A 16,814-nucleotide genomic window follows, 5' to 3' on the forward strand; every position below is an offset into this window, starting at 1 on the left:
AAGAGCGTGACTGAACTTGACCCACCACCATTGCTCACTGGATTTAAAGTTAAAGATGATCAAGACAGGGAGATGGGCCAGGGGATGACTTTTTCCCACACTGTCTACAATTTCATCCTCTTGCCACCCCCTCCACGCCTTCCTGCCAGACATGAAACACTTTCATTGTCACCATTGGGTGGATCCCCTTCAAACTGCAGATGGGGAAAGTCCACGGCTGCAGGGCACTTACTGAGGCTTTACTAAATCCTGCACTTAGGGACTATGGCAGGTAACACACCCCAACCCATCGGGCCAGCTGCATTGCCCTGATCCCCACTTACTTTTCTGTCATCCTAGGCAAGAATTAAACCTGCTTCTCTACCAGTTGGAGGCTGCTGCTCCCTGAAGGAAGGAAAGCTTGCAGTGAGCTGCAAGCTATATCCATACCCCATGCTCACCTTCACTTCTCTTCAGGTTTAGGATTCTTGTCAACTGCATCTTTTCTACAAAGAAGCCCCCACAAATCTCATATGCCTGCTTTCTCTTGTGATTTGGCAAGCCTCTATCACTGGTTCTTAGTACTGCTTTAAGCAACACCACTAATGCACTTAGTTCCATCCTCCTGGAGCACTTATAAACAAGGTTGTGGTGCGCGTCAGGGACCAGCCTGACATCACTTGGAGGTCACCTTTACCTCTAGGGTCATGGAAATATTTCCAAAGAGCTGTTCTTCACAGAGGTTCAGTGGTGCGGCCTGCCCAGAAGGTGCTTGGATTTTGCCTTGGTCACCTCATAGGGTCACTTCAAGCAAGAACGGTGGTGCTGGAGCAGCCAGCACCAGAGGATATGCACTCACCGAACTGGAGACTGAATTAAGTTGGTGAAAATACAGAAGCCCAGTTTCTTTCAGTACAAACATTCCTATCAATTCTTTGTGCTTTCATGTCCATGCAAAAAGTGCAATAATTCACCCCCGGAGCACCTTTGGAGCTTCTTAATCCTAGCTCCCAAGGCAGGAAGATGCTACTCTGCAGCAACCACTTTCAACATGTTATAGAGAAGATTTTGTGACTCCTAAGTAATGCCAAGTTTCTAGCTTCTCTCCTGCTTTGCAAGGAAGAAGAAATAAACTCCTAGCAGCCTCCTACGAGGAATGGGTCCTCATTTCAAGCATCTGTAAGCAGGGCCAGCAGGGCAAGAGGGGGATAAGCCCGTGGCAGAAGTGCTGGAGCAGAACCCTGGAGGCTGCAGCACCAGTGAGCCCAGAGCACGGAGGGCACGCTGTTCTGGCAGCGGCTGGTTTCACAGAGATCATGCGTTTAAGCACATTTCTAATTGAATTGCAGATGTCTTTTCTGATGGCTATCGGGTAGCCAAGCTTTGATTAAAGCAGCAGTAGAAAGGCAGAACAGGCTGGTTCTCAGTAATAAAACTAATGGAAGGAAGAATGACCATTTACTGCAGCCTCCACAGGGAGCATAATGCAGGCAGATAAACAAGATTTCTGGGAGGAGTGGATGATACGCTAGAAGGCTGTGCTGCCATTCAGCGAGACCTGGACAGGCTGGAAAGATGGGCAGAGAGGAACCTAATGAACTTCAGCATCAGCAAGTGTCAGGTACTGCACCTGGGGAGGAATAACCCCACGCACCACAGTACAGGTTAGGGGCTGACCTGCTGGAAAGCAGCTCCCTGGAGAAGGACCGGGGAATCCTGGTGGACAACAAGCTAATCATGAGCAGCAACATACCCTTGTAGGCAAGAAGGCCAATGGTATCCTGGGGTGCATTAAGAAATGTGTGGCCAGCAGGTCAAGACAGGGTATCCTCCCCACCCTGCTCTGCCCTAGTGGGACCCCATGTGGAGTATTGTGTCCAGTTCTGGGCTTCTCAGCTTAACAAAGACAAAGAACTACTGGAGAGAGTCCAGCAGAGGCCACAAAGATGATCAGGGGACTGGAGATCTCTCTTATGAGGAAAGGCTGAGTGAGCTTGCTCTGTTCAACCTGGAAGACTGAGAGGGGACCTTATCAATGTTTATAAATACCTAAAGGGCAGGTGGCAGGAAGATGGGGCCACACTCTTCCTAACAGCACCCAGCGACAGGACAAGGGCCAACAGGCACAAACTTGAACACAAGAAGTTCCACCTTAACGTGGGGAAAAACATCTTTACTGTGAGGGAACAGGCTGCCCGGTGAGGTTGTGGAGTCGTCTTCTCTGGAGATATTCAAACATGCCTGGATGCGTTCCTGTGCAACCTGCTGTAGGTGAACCTGCTTCAGCAGGGGGGATCAGATGATCTCCAGAGGTCCCTTCCAATCCCTAACACTCTCTGATTCTGTGATCTGAGAGCTTAGAACAGATACCCAGCTTCCAGCTCCTAGAGATCCTGAATGTACATTGGACTGGAAAGCAGCTGTCAGTAATTTAATAATCCACAAACAAGCTCATGGCCCTCCCTTCCCATACTCCCTGATGAACAACAGATCTGCTTTCCTTTCTGGAGGCCATAGAGGTTCAGTTCTTCTTGGCTTTGTTTTTTAAAGGCTGACAGGTTTTTTTTGCTGCCCTTTTGTTACATCCAAGATTCAGGTGGTTTTCCCCTGAGCTTGTCCTTGCCAGATCTCAACCTCTCACCATTCTGAAGTGCCTTCAGAGCCCCGGAGAGGGACAACCTTAACAGACCTCCCAGTCCACCTAAACCAGAAGACTGTAAATTGGAGTGTTATGACTTTTTTTTTGCCTGTAGCCACTTTCTCATGACGACTTGAACCCCATCCAGAATGGATTACTACATACACATCTCTGAAAAACCACCTCCACCCAATGCAGCTGAAGATTCAAAGTTAAGCTCCAAGATGACCTAAGAACACAGCTTAGCTCAGGAATAAGGGTTCTGAGAACTGTTTTCCCTTTCCTTGGCTGACTGTTAATGCTGCACCCAAATTCCTGTTTTGTCACATTTCAGGAGCCTCTTGGCCCAGCACAGCTCTCCTGGGGGCGTCTCAACGAACAACCACCACCTGCGACTTCGTTTCAAGGAAAGTCATTGCAATTTTGCACATTTTCCCCTTTGAACTGCTGCCCTTTTCCAATCTATTTACAATGTAAGGAAGTTAGTTTATTCATGGTTTGGCTTTCAACTTCATTGTTGAGCTTGGCTTTGCTCCTGTTGGAAATTGGACCCCGATTCAGGAGGGCAGCCACCAGCGTCCGCTGAAAACTCCTTGCCGTGGGATTTTCAAACACACCATGTGTTCATCCAGCTCAGCACACACTAAATGCAGTCGGAAGAGTCTGCTTACTCATTGTAGGAAAAGGAATGGGCCAGTAGCAGGTGTTTTTTTCAGAGTATCCTCAAACAAGCACTTCAAATGCCTAAACTCATTCCAGACTTACCAGGAGTTCCCTCCAGCACCCTTCCTCTGTTTAGTTCCATACATCTGAAGTTACACTGGCCAGCAACGGTTGGAAGCGGGCTGATTTCCAGTTTAAGCAAAGCCTTGGATTTGTGACGTCTTTCAGGTTCACCCCATCAGAAAACTCTCTAGAAAGTTCAAATGCATAATCCCAAAGAGAGAGGAGAAAAGCAAGAAATAATGCAATGTCTGTAAGATGTGAACTGTTAGTAAAGTACTCAAGACAATTAACGAGGTTTTACAAGTGGCATCTATTAAGCTAAACAAGTATGCTTTCAGTCAGCGAGCCCGAGCACTTCTCTTTCACTCTACAAGGAATAAATAATAATTAAAATTCTTTGTATTGAGATTAATAAATTCACTGTAGCTACAGAAATCAAGGGTGGCAACTCCCAAATAGCCTCACTGGGTTCTTTCTCCAGTTAAAAGACGGGAAGTTGCCTCCCAGGCACTGATTTATTCCATAAGAATTAGAGAGAGGCATCTCTAAGGCACCGCTGCTGGGCAGCCATGTCTGGGTGCTTTCAGAAACGTAATGGAAGGGTATTTCTTTTCCACAAATATTGACAGAACCCTCAGAATGTGGATGATATGGACTTGCCTTAGAATTACTTGCCAAAAATTAATGGTTTAAAAAAAAAAAAAAAGTCACAAGAGGAAAAATAGCAACTTGGTGTCACTGATAATTTGCTTAGATCAGTTTAACATATTGCTGTCAAAAATAAAGCAAATATGCAGCTGAATGTCAACAAGAAGTTAAATGACAAGCAGCTTGAACATAGCCTGAAGAGCTACTGAATTGGAGATATGCGAGAATAAAGAACCTGACATATACGAGACAGATTACATTTAATTTGATTCTTGCTGTGGATGAAAACCTGAGCATTTCAGAGTTTGTACAAAGAAAAACTCCGTTGGAAAAAGACAACACTTGACTATTGATAACATTTGATTTAAAGTGCTCTGAAAAATGATTTGTTCTAGAACAAGAACAAAAATCAAAACAATTCATTCCACAAGTGTTACGACACCACCAAGTAAAACATCCACTCTTTGTTTTTGTCTCAAGTGCAATTTTAGTCAATTTGAATCCATTTCACGGAGAAAGACTGCAGTTTTTGACAGAGCTATTGCTAAAATCAGCTCAGCAGCAAAACATTGTTCTGTCTAACTTTAGCAATTACTAAACAGGTCCAAAACTGGCTCCAGAGTTTTAAAATTATTCAGTACCTAAAAACAAAATGATCAGCTTTGACAACACTGAAGCAGTGTACTAAAATTATCAATGTATTACCTAACAGAAGACCTTCAGACTTCCAGATACTGTATTAAAGAACAGTTTTAAACCCCATAATCTTGGATTTAGAAAACGCTCAAGCTGTTCTTTACACGAAGTTGAAGAAATAAACCCAAAGGTCAATTCCTTTTATACACAAAAAATAATTCTTTGCAGATTATGGTCAGTGAAGTGGGTGAAAAAGCCTATCTGCATATAAAAATGGACTTTTTATATACTTGATGTTATGGCCTGGAAGCGCTAAAGAGACATTCAGAATATAAAGGCAACTAGAGACAATTAGGCCATTTAAAAAGGACCAAAATTAGCATTCCTTTTGTCAGGTCCAGATAATTCAAGTGCTGTTCTGCCACAAAGGCTATCATCATTTTCTAATTTTAGCTTAATCCATCAAAAAAAGCATCTTGCGTTTCTCTCTGGCATTTCCTCATTAAGAACACCCTTGAATTCTGTATTTAAATCTCAGGAACACAAACTACGAGATAAAGTTCACACTCCCACTGAGACACACTCACGCACATACTTTGATACGCTAATCCCAATAAAAGTAACACAACAGCTTGTGCTGCATACAGCCAGGCAGTGCCAGAACGGCTGCCCGATGAGCATCCAAAAGCAAGAATTTAGAAATACATCACAGAAAAAGGTCCTGCCTTTGAATCCTCAGCCTTCTCATTCCCTCTGCTGCACCTGACTATTCTCAATTTAGTGCCACAAGGTATCGCCTGATTTTCATTATATGCAGTAAGCAGTCATATAAGACTGTATAAAAAACTTTGTAATTACCTGTCAGTTTAATGTCTTGCATTTGAATTCTAGGACACTGCTTGCACAGCCTAAGTACTGACCTACTTATCTTCAAAAGGACTGATCATTTTAACCTACTAATTGTGAATACTGCAAGTATTCAAGACTGCCATCCTTAACACCAGTTAACAGAATGCACCATAAAATTGAAAGTTCCTTTACTCCCACAGCTGCAGACTGTAACACAGTATCTGTAGTCTTTCACCTAAAAATCTGTAGGTTTAGATTCAGTTCTATTTTAATTATCATAACTAGAGAGGAAAACTACTTTTTCAAATTGAAGCTAAACAGTTTTACTTTGAAACAGGACTGGAAACTCTTCTTTCAGAAAGCAGAATACATACAAGTTTATGGGATTTAAACTCTAACCCCCATCCTATGAAATAAATAGGGTAAGACTGCAGAGGTGAAAGTGAGAAATTTTTGGACAGAAGAGATTCCAGCCTCGTCTCATCATAGAAGCTTTCAAGAGAAGACAGCACTACAGCCGGGGAAGCAGTAATGCCCACTGCCTTTGTCACCCCAAAGTTAGGGCACTGCAGATGCTGTCAGTGTGGGATGACCCGTGCTCAGGCAAGGGATCAGCTGTTGCACAAGACTTACTCATTTATGGTTGATGATACAGCAGAGGTCTGTGCCCCTGCTTATACATAATTTGATGTATAGTAAACACCCTGACTGTACGGGGCTGGAGAAAAAAGCAGAGCTTTGCTCTTCCTCAGGCCCCTCCTCCTCCCTCCTTCATCTGAATTCACACTTGCTGCAGTTTTTAGAAACTGCGGAAAACAGGAGCTACATTTTCAGCGGAAACTTTTGAGAAAACTCTGACACCAAGAGACAGGACCTCACACCCCGATCTACGCTTCCTGACCTCACTGTAACATGGCGAAAGTGACTGCACTTAACATTAGTACAATATACAAACAGTGATTTATCAACATTGTATGCTTTATTGAAAGTTGACAAGTGCAACAGTTAAATACATCGACGTGTTACAACTGTTTAGAGAACATGCACAAAAACATATGCATACTACTATACAGATCATATGCAAAAAACCCATACTGGGAAATCCAACTTTTTTTTCTTTTTTAAATTCTTTGCTAGCAGGGTTTGATAATTTTTGGAGTGGTTTTCCCTGTCTTGAACCAAACTACAATGAACAAAGATTTACTTCAAGATAATCAACAGCCAGGGAACTTCAAAAGTTACACAAACAGCATAAGTCTGCCAAATTCTGAACAGTTGCGTAGGTGCATTCTTATTTACGTAGCATAAAAAAAAAAACTTCCCAAACTTCTTCAGATCAGCCAATGAAACAACTAAACTTCAATCTGTACAACCTAAATAGTTACAGTTTTCTATTTTACAAAGTAATTACACTAAATACACAAATATACAGTAGGCAAATAACCTTCATTGTATCCTATGACCCAACTGTACGTCACCTACCTGCTTTATATATATAATACAGCTTTATGCACCTGTCCACTGCTTCAGAAAACGGTGCGAATATTTGCACTTAAGGTTTCAGGTGACAATTAAGTGTTAAACACTGAATTTACCTTTCTCCCTCTTCCTCTGTACCTTCCTACGCACCAGTCCTCACTTTGGAATCCCAGTGCACTATGGGGGATTTAGCCATCGTTTTTCACTCCAGTCTATTTCTTCTCATTTCCAAGCTTGAAAAGCACTTGTATCAGTTGTATCACTGGATGAGTGGAAGATTTAAAAACGAAAGAAAAAATTGAGGCATGCAGCTTCGTCTCTCAGCCATTTGCAGAAGCTGCTTGAGTCTCCAGTGTACTTGTGCTAATTGTCTGGAAGAAGTTTTATTTTATTCAATCAACTCAAGAACAAAGACTCCTTCAAGCCAAAGAGAAAAGGGAGGGAAGAGAGAGACAGATAAGTGCATAATACAGGGGTGAGAAGCCTCTCTTGATGTGTGCAGGGCATGGAGTCCTCAGTCTGGGTTGCAGTGTGCATTGAAATGGGTGAAGGGTGGCTGTGGCAGATTCCCGCTAGTCCTTCTTGCTCTGGGCAGTCCAGAGGCCAGCGATCACGATGGCAACGGCATCTTGAACTACGCTGAAGGCCCCGACCCCTGTGATGCCGGCTGAGCAGGCTGCTGTGTTGTCCCTTGTGACTGGGAAGAGGAAGGCGGGGAACCAGTCTGCAGCTGTGCTTGGAACTGGGCAAGCTGCTCTGGGCTGGCGAGTGTTTTTAGCAGAGTGTTTTCTTGCTCCAGCTGGGAGTTCTTCTCCACCAGCTCTTTGATTTGCTCTTTGAGGACCTCCACTTCCTCCCTTACGGCATACATCAAGTGACTCTTCACCAGATCCTAAAACGCAGAAGAGAGCACATACGTTAACACAGCGGCGCAGCGCCAGGCCCGGGCTCCCACCTCAGCTCAGCGAGTGACACGGCGGTTCCACCTGTACAGAGAGCGGGTGCAAACCCAGCTCTTCGACTGCAGAAGAGCATCCCAGCAAGGGCCACGAGCCCACAGCTCATGCCAGCGAAGGAGAGAGCTGGACTGGACAAAAGCCCCTCAATCGGGGGGACGGTGACAGTGACAACCCCGCCGCACACGTGCGGCCCCGGGAAGGGGCGGAGGGGGAAAGGCAGCAAGCCCCGCCCACCCGCGCTTGGCCCCGCCCCTTACCGCTTGGTCCCGCCCCTCGGCCCCGGCCCCGCCCCCCCCGCACCGGCTGCAGCCAGTTCTGGGCGCAGGTTGCCGCATTCCCCTCCCTCCCGCCGCCCGCGGGTGACGTCAGAGCGCGGCGCGGCCAATGGGCGCCCGAGTTATTTATAGCCGGGAGTTAAAGGCTCGCAGTTTGCCTAGCAACAGCCGGCGGAGGCTCCCGGGAGAGCGGCTCCCGGCACCGCTCCAGTAACAAAGGGCGGCCGGGCCCGGGCGGCGCAGCGCCCGCCGCGGGACGCGGCACGGAAAGCGCCCGCCCCGCACGCCTGGGAGGCGACGCGAAAACAACCCGGCCCCGAGGCAGCGCCGCGTTCCGCCCTCCCCCGCGGCGCGGATCGGGGGCTCCGGGAAGCGGGAGCCCAAAGCGGTGCCGCAGCTCCGCGCCCGGCGTCCGTAGGGAAGCCTCTGATCGATAAAGCGGCAACCGCCGAAATAAACGGGAGGGCGGTTTGGGTGGGAAGGGACCTTTGGGATCGCCCCGCTCCGGCCCCCGGCCCGCGATCGCGGCCCCCGGAGCCTCCCCGCCGCGCTCGGTACGTACCATCGCCTGCTCGATCTTGTTGTCGATAGCTACCACGCTGGCACCAGAGGAGCTGCGAAAGAAAAAAAAAAAAAATAAATAAAATAAAAATATAATAAAACCAAACACCAGGCACGCACCGCCGAATTATCGCCGAGCCCGTGAAGGTCCCCGCGGCGCCGCCGCCCGCCGGGATGCTCGGATGCGCCCCCGCGGCCGGATCGCGCGTCCCCGCATCCCCAGAGCCGGAGCCGCCCCGCGGAGCAGCCTCCGGGCGGACAAAGGCGGCGCGGAGCCCCGAGGGCACGGCGCGTATTTACCTACTGTCGAGCCTCAGGGACGAGCTGTCGGCGCCCAGCAAGGACGATAGGAAAGAAATCGAGAAGTGTCTTAGTTGATAAACTCCTAGATCCATTGCCACCGGTCTACAACATTGGGCGTTCATGCGATCGCGGCCGGAAAGGCTCCCCGGAGGAATCGCGGCTCCCCGGGGGGACCCTGCGGGGCGCGGGGCTGCGCTCGGCCGGCTCCGAGGTCAGCGCTCCGCCGCGCCGCACAAAACCTTGGCCATCCCGGCCCCCCCCATAATTTATGCGCCGCCGCCGCCTCCCATTGGCCGCGCCGCGCCGGGGCCGCGCCCCCTCCCCGCTCCGCCGCTTCTCATTAAGAGCGCGGCCCTCGCGGCGCCCGCGGGGGGGGGCAGCGAGCGTCCCGTGTCCCCCCGCATCCCCCCGCGAAACCCCGATGCGAGGCTCACCCGTTCCCACCCGCGTCAATGGAGCGGGGATTAATATTAATAATAATAATAATAATTAAAGGAGCGGGGGAGCGGCGGGAAGGCCGGGCCGGGCCGGAGCGCGGCCGTCGCCGCGCAGACACCGCCACCTATTGGCGCAGCCCGGGATCCCGGCGCCACCCGAGCCGCCCGGGGCAGGTTTTATCCCAAGGCGAATAAAACCGGTACCCGACGGCTCTGCGGCCACACGGACGCCGGCGCACACTAGAAAAAGTGTTCCAGACCCCTGCAGATCTGCTAAAGCTGCAGTGCGTCCCCTTCAGCCCTTGCGCGGGTCTTATTGGCCCGTAAAAACGTGGATGAAGAGATTATTCAGCCATCAGATCGTCTACCAAAGGCACGCACAGCACAAACCTGCACATCTCTAGCAAGCCAGGTGATCTTTTTAATGGCTTTAAATTGGAAGAGGGAAGATTTAGATTAGACATCAGGAAGAATTTCTTCACAATGAGGGTGGTGAGGCACTGGCACAGGTTGCTCAGGGAAGCTGTGGCTGCCCCATCCCTGGAGGTGTTCAAGGCCAGGTTTATGGGGCCGTGGGCAGCCTGGGCTGGTGGGAGGTGTCCCTGCCCATGGCAGGGGGGTGGAAGTGGATGATCTTTAAGGTCCCTTCCAACCCAAACCATTCTCTGATTCTTCTACAATAGCAGAGGAATGCCTATCCACCCATTTTCAGAACATACCGTAGAACACTTAAGGTCTTAAAAGTTGAAGTACATGCGTTAATATTTTAGGAAAAATTCTTCTCCCACCTAACTCCGCTGTATTTCTCAACAAATATTACGCTCTCATGCATCCCAGAACACAACCACTGGAGTCACCACCAGTCCAAGGGTTCCTCTCTCCAGCAGCAGTTCAGGAGACCCAAGACTGAACAGGACTCCCACAAAATCCTGCCACCAAGAAGCAACCAACCCCTAAAAACTATTGTTTCCAGGCTTACACTTTCATCAGGCATTAAACTACTTAAAGGCACAAAAATACATAAAAAACATCCTCAATTCTCTATAGCGTACTTCTCCAAGAACTACAAGTCACATTTAAGTCACAGGTATTGCTTCCGGCGAAGCAGGAAAGTCAGGAGCCACGGAATAATCATCTTAAAGCTAAATTTAGCATTTGCGTATCTGCATCATCCGTATTAGTTTATTTATATTGTCCTAGTCTACTATTCTTTCATTCAGTAATGCCAGCAGAGTAGTACAAACTAATCCTACTCATGAGAGAGGTCACATTTAAGAATAAGAGCTCCCCATAGCTGCTTTCCCAGTAGTGCATACACTGCACATCCCACAAGGGCACAGCTCTCATCACTTGGACTTTATGATCTCAGAGGTCTTATCCAACCTTAATGATTCTATCTTGTTCCTTGGGTATCTGGGCAAATTGCACAAAATACTGCCTAACAGGCTGAAAATTAAAGGAAGTTTTTGAAGAAACCTTTGCTGGTATTGACTTGCAAATTCAATAGCAAGCACAATAGAATCAACACATTAAAATACAGGCATCAGGCTCCAGCTTCCCTCCTACCTGATGGACACTTCAACTCCCCACTGGGTCTTTGCAGAGGTTACTATGTACAACGGTACCCACTGTATTCAGTGATCAAGCGAGCCATTTAATTAACAGCTCCAAAAGCACATCATCTACACTGGAATCGCCATCAACTTCTGTCCTAGGGTTTATCTAAACTAATGTTTTATGAAGGGTTCAGCTTGAAAAATCACTAATGTCTCAACTCCTCATCAAACTGCAGCTGGACACCAGAGCTTGTCCCCTGAAGCTCTTAATCGGAAAAGGGCAGATTAAGTGCGAAAAAGGAGAAGTCGTATCTCTACTGTTTAGATCCTTATAAATAACTTGCTGAAGACAGCAAACTCAAATGCCTCAACAGACACATCCTTTAAGTGCCTTCTTTGTTGTTGCGGGACAGACAGCAGACATATGTATTTTCATTTGTACACATAAAAACAAAGTCATGTATGCATTCCAGTATGATTGTCAGTGCTGCCGTAACAATTGGTAATTATTAAATGCAACCATTCCACTTACGACAGGAAGAGTAAATCAACAAGAAATAACATTGCCCTCTTTTAATCTAGATTAATTTATCTTCATGATGAAAAGGTACAGATATGGTCGTAAAACCACATTCCCACTAAACTCACTAACCATCTTCCAGGAATTTCAGTGGGCTTTTAGCAGATTCCTTAGTTTATTTTTAGATGCCTACAAGCTGAGTTGTGATTCAACAGAAAGCTGTCAGCTGCGTAAGTAGGACTGCATATTAATATGCATGTTCTGCTTTGCCCACCGTGTAAAAAAGCAAACCATAAGTGTCCCTTTATGGCTGAGAAAGCTCTGAGCTCTCAGATCACCTAGGAAATAAAAAACATGACATGCACTGCTTTCATCCTCAAAACTTGGGGGGAGGGAGGGAAAAGCATCACTTATCTCTTGATATTTTGCCTCAACTCCCCATTTTCTGCCTGAGAAGGATAGAGACTGAACTCAGTATTTAAAGGTTGGGGGCGGGTTCTGTTACCTTTTTTTAATATATATAAACCTATTAAATAAAACATTCTATGGAAAAGCTATGGAAAATAACCCTCCAAACTCCCTTTTCCCCTTGCTTGATCGATTTATTTCCTCTCTAGCCTCCTCCACCACGATCTTCACAGAGATGTTGTTTTGACTCACTCTCCTTCCCTCACAGCGCTACAAGGGAGTCAAGATGACTACCTGGATACTCAAAAACCTTCTAACCACCTCTTTTAACACCTCATTAACAGGTACTACACGATATTAGACTCCTGCAAAAGCTTACAGTTTTATATCCGTAGGAGAAGAGATGAGAAAGGCTGCAGAATTGCTCATTTCTGTAAAGCCACTCTGGGCCTGCACCAGGCTGCACTAATCCGTGTCCCCTTCAGCTCTGGACACTCAGGGAGGGACATTTGCGGAGAGACCCGTCTCGGCAGGATACAATAAACAAGCACCTCACCAGCATCTTTGATCCTCAAATGAACAACAACTTAAGTTGAAACATGAACCCTAGTCAAAGGCTTTTCAGCACACTTCACCCTTTGTAGTGTTTCAGTTCTTCAGCACTGTTTCGCCCACTACATAATTTCTTCTTGTCTCAATTTAATCATGCTACGCACTTGAAAAAAGTGCTTTTCATCTTAAGCACATAATGAGGCACACGCTGCAGCCTGGAATCATTGTGTCTCCATGCAAGCCTGGTTCAGCAGATTTCTGTGTGCATGCACCTCCTGAAGGCGAAATAAATCTAGTCTTTTGACTATGTTGCAAACAGACCACACCAGAAACAGTATTAGAAAACAGCAATTTCTGTCACAGCACACTTCGATCTTGCACTATAGACAAGCTCAGATCCTGTGGACTCCAACTAGCTTTCAATTACAAACTAAAAGAACTTAAGAGGTTAAAAAAAAAAAAATCTTACTCAAGAAAAAGACTCCAGTAATTAGATTCTACATGACATCTGACTTTACATTTCACTTGGCATTTAAAATAGTCAATAAATGTAATTTTCTGCCTTAAAATACATAAATTCAAAACTGTGTGTGTATTGACAGCAACCCCCTCAATATCAAACAATTCAAAATTGCTCCAAGTTGATAACCAAAAGAGGAAACTCTGGCAGCAGTTGACACTAAGGGTTATTTACTGCAATAGGCCATGTTTTTATATTTCATCTCACAGGCAAAGAAGCTGCCCAGGGATTTCTTTCCCACAATTAGTCATGATTTTGTTTTTAGCAGACTAAGGACAACAACAACAAAAAAATCACATTTCGATGGTCTAAATAAAGATCACAACCTCAGTCAACCTCCTTTTCTAGCCCCAAACTTGTAGCTAGAATCGATTTAAAGAAACGAAGCCACTTATTGCTCAGCTCCTAAGGCTAACATGTTTTATTTCTAGTTTGAATTCTGCAGATTTCAATTTATGGACCTCTGCTAAAGAACCTCTTACTACCCTGTATTACTCTATCACTTTCCCTAAATGCATACTTTCCCTGTCCCACAGTAAAGTTATTTGCATCTGTTATTTAGTTTGCAAGGAACTGGTTTTTAATACCATGATAAGCAGATAAAAGGGAAAGTTAGTTTCACTAGCATCTTGCCTAAGTGCTGTATTTGTAATTTTTTTTTTCCTCAAAGCATAACTAAATAAATATTGAGTGGAAAGAATACGTACACACTACTGGGGTTCTGGAAATAACCTGACAGCACCTCTAACAGCAGTGCATACACAGAGGTATCATGCTGTGCGCTCTGTCATGAGACAGAAAGCTGCATTTAAAAGCAAGAAGACAACCATGTAAGATCAAAAGACAAACAAGGAGAGGTTCTTCACTGGTTCCTCAGAGGACATCCTCCTCTTCTTTCATAGGCAGCTAATTGTTAAGTCAGCCTCAGTTGTTTTTAGTGAGAATTATAATGATTCTACCAATTTTAATGCTGACAAAATAAAACATACAGTCTGTATATAGACAAACAAAGAGCATTCTGCACGGAAATAGGAAGCCATTGTAAAGCAATTTCAATGCTCAGAGAGGGAAGGATGTCACCCTCTTTCCTGAGATCATGCGGCTGGGGTGAAGGACCCTGTTCTGTGCACATCCACTGACTCTTAACCAAAAGTCTCCTCAGAGTCAAGTGAGGTCCATCCAAACTGAAAATCAGAAATTGCATCCAGATGCTATCCCACCTAAATTTAAGGAGTTATACATTTGCAGTAACATCTAGTTTGGTAATTGCAGGCTTCCCTAGTTTCATATCCAAGCTTAAAACGAGTAAATGTAAAATATTTAACCTCATTAAAAGTTAAAGCCCTCCTCAGTATCCCATAAACTGCCCTTCACCAAGGACTGGAAATGGGAAAGGATTCACCAACCATATTAGCCTCCTGAAAGTTTTAAGTGAGACATTTGAGCCTGAAATTGATTTTCTTTCCTCCAGAAAGCTGCATGCAACACTGCATGCTGTCACTGTCCCCAGGATGGGAGGGGAGAAATATCATTTAGCACCTTGAAGCAGCTCATACAGAAAAGTGACAATATGTTACCATCTAAGTTTCACTACCCAAAGCATGGAGCTGAAATTCATTTTTCCTTTATGTGAAATCTGCTTTAAACAATTCTAGAATTAACTCATAAATAAGTGTTCAATTCCTATGTCTTACATGCACCTTTCAGGTACAATGCTTTTCTCAAGGCCAAGGAGAACAACTCAGAGTGAAAACCACTTACACCAGCATTTATACCCACTTGTTCCAACTGTGAAACAGATTTTTCAACCATGTGCTCCAAAATTAAATGAAGAGGAGGAAAAAGGCACTGGAGCATTTCAAGTTACACCTAACATAACAAAAGAAACACAGAAAAAGTGCAGGAAGTGGTTAGGCACAGTGGCACAACAAGCATTTGGAAAGCTGAATTTCTCTATATTACACAGCATCTCTGACCTATGGGGCCACCAGCTCAGGAGGGATCCTGGGAGAGGGGCTGGCACGCACCCATCCCACCCTACCTCGATACCACACAGAAGGATTTAGTTATCAAATTAAAAAACAGCCAATTTAACCTGTAACCGACAAGGGTCTTCTTTTATTATTTTTTAACTCTTAATATCTTCTGTTTCCTTAAGGTTGTGTAAAAGTGACATTAAGTCAAATGAAGTGAGAATATTACATCTTACTGACTGGTGCTAATTGGGGAAGGGGGGGGTAGAGGACCTTATGTCCCTCCATTCCCCTGTTCCCAGCTCTCTATAAAGCCTATGCCCATTATGTCTTTTTTTTTTTTTTACCCCTTAATCCCTTCCTTTTTTTCTTATCTCCTCCTCTTTTCCTAATTTTCCCCTTGAAATTAGACTCAAAATCTTGGATCAACTAAATCACACTTATTAAGAAATTATTTATATGACATAACTGGCTTACACTTCTCACTGCATATAATTTTCTTTGATGGCCACTTTTTGATTCAACACTTGAAATTAAGCCTGTATTTTCCACAGAAGTAGACCACACTAGAAGCCACCTGAAAGTTGCTAAGAACAAAGCCAAAATCCCTGCAATTAAACACTATTGTGCTGTCTTCAGGAACTTTGGAATTAAGCTTCCTACTCCAGCTCCTACAGATATTATTAAAAACAGTCAATGATGATCAAAGACGAACAAAAACACAGAAACAAAAAGTATAGTAAGACCACAGTGTGGGAAAGAATCCAATCTGCCATGAACTAGGATGAAGGTTCACCACTGCTCAGCTTTTGAGATGGCAAATCATAACCACTCTGTCATGCAGAATCATTTTAAGGCCACTGTGTTAAATAATAACAAAACTTCAACATCGCAACTCAGTTACATGTGTACTAGAATAAACACAACAAGCTGAGAGAGTTCAACACCACTTTTCCTCCTCAGCAAGTATGCTATGATGACAGACCTCTATCCAGTTGTCCATTTACACTCCTACAATTTTAATCTCTCTGCAGTCACTGGCAAACAGCTTCAAATGTATTGGCAATATCGATGAACAAGTTGGTGAATGGCTTTCAGATTAACTCCTCTGGCTCTAATGCGTGTATATTCCACAAATTTGTAATACAGTATTTCCTAATTCCCAAGTGGTCCAAATGTTCTCCTTCACTTGTGCCTGAACCCACAATTTACCATCATGTTGGTGACTCCCTAAAAAAATTTAGAGAAAATTCCAGACCTGCTGGTCCATCCAAGCAGAAGTGCATGGCACAGGCTGAATTTGCCTAATGGGTTTAAATTCGGTTTTTACATCCAAATGGAAACTTTAATTTATAGAAATTAAACTCCATGTTACTTCCACCCATTCAGGAAGCGTAGGGGAATTTCCAGAAACATGTAATGATGTGACCTGATTTGCCAGATGTATTGCACAATGCGGTGTATCCCAAAGTCTTGCTCCACTTTACCAACCACCAAGTTGGGCATTTGCTGGAAAATTTCCTGCTCAGCCTGTGCTTCCCCTGCTCCCTTTCCTGTAGAAATAAGGATAGAAATGGAATTTGATGTATGCTTGGGCTTCGGCTCAGTACAGTATTGAGAAACAGGTACAGCTAAACCCTCTAGGAGCGGGAAAGTACTCTCAGGCTTCTTAATCCAGGCATAGCTGCAGCGACTTAAGAGACAAATCCTGCTGAGTCACGATTGCGGAAACCCCAGCAGTGTCTCCATGTAAAAAAAAAAAATTAAGCTCTCCTTGCTGAAGGAAGAAATTGTA

The 16,814-nt window shown here is 45.1% G+C and overlaps 1 protein-coding gene across 5 annotated transcripts in view; it reads right to left on the reverse strand.

The window, feature by feature from the left end:
- Positions 1–6,433: 6,433 nt before the first annotated feature.
- TSC22D1 (TSC22 domain family member 1) overlaps positions 6,434–16,814 on the reverse strand; it is a 92,520-nt gene continuing 82,139 nt past the window's right edge. For 3 of the 5 annotated variants that reach the window (XM_069881260.1, XM_069881251.1, XM_069881266.1), the window contains 2 exons: positions 8,752–8,803; positions 6,434–7,847 (listed from right to left, as the gene is read on the reverse strand). In XM_069881260.1, coding sequence (XP_069737361.1) covers positions 7,590–7,847; positions 8,752–8,803 — 310 coding nt within the window. In that variant the 3' untranslated portion in view covers positions 6,434–7,589. Of the gene's footprint in view, positions 7,848–8,751; positions 8,804–9,050; positions 9,301–16,814 lie in introns of those variants that run through there. The other 2 variants (XM_069881265.1, XM_069881268.1) reach the window with 2 other exon arrangements.

Source organism: Phaenicophaeus curvirostris, chromosome 1 (assembly GCF_032191515.1).
Source record: "Phaenicophaeus curvirostris isolate KB17595 chromosome 1, BPBGC_Pcur_1.0, whole genome shotgun sequence".
Lineage (NCBI taxonomy): Eukaryota > Metazoa > Chordata > Aves > Cuculiformes > Cuculidae > Phaenicophaeus > Phaenicophaeus curvirostris.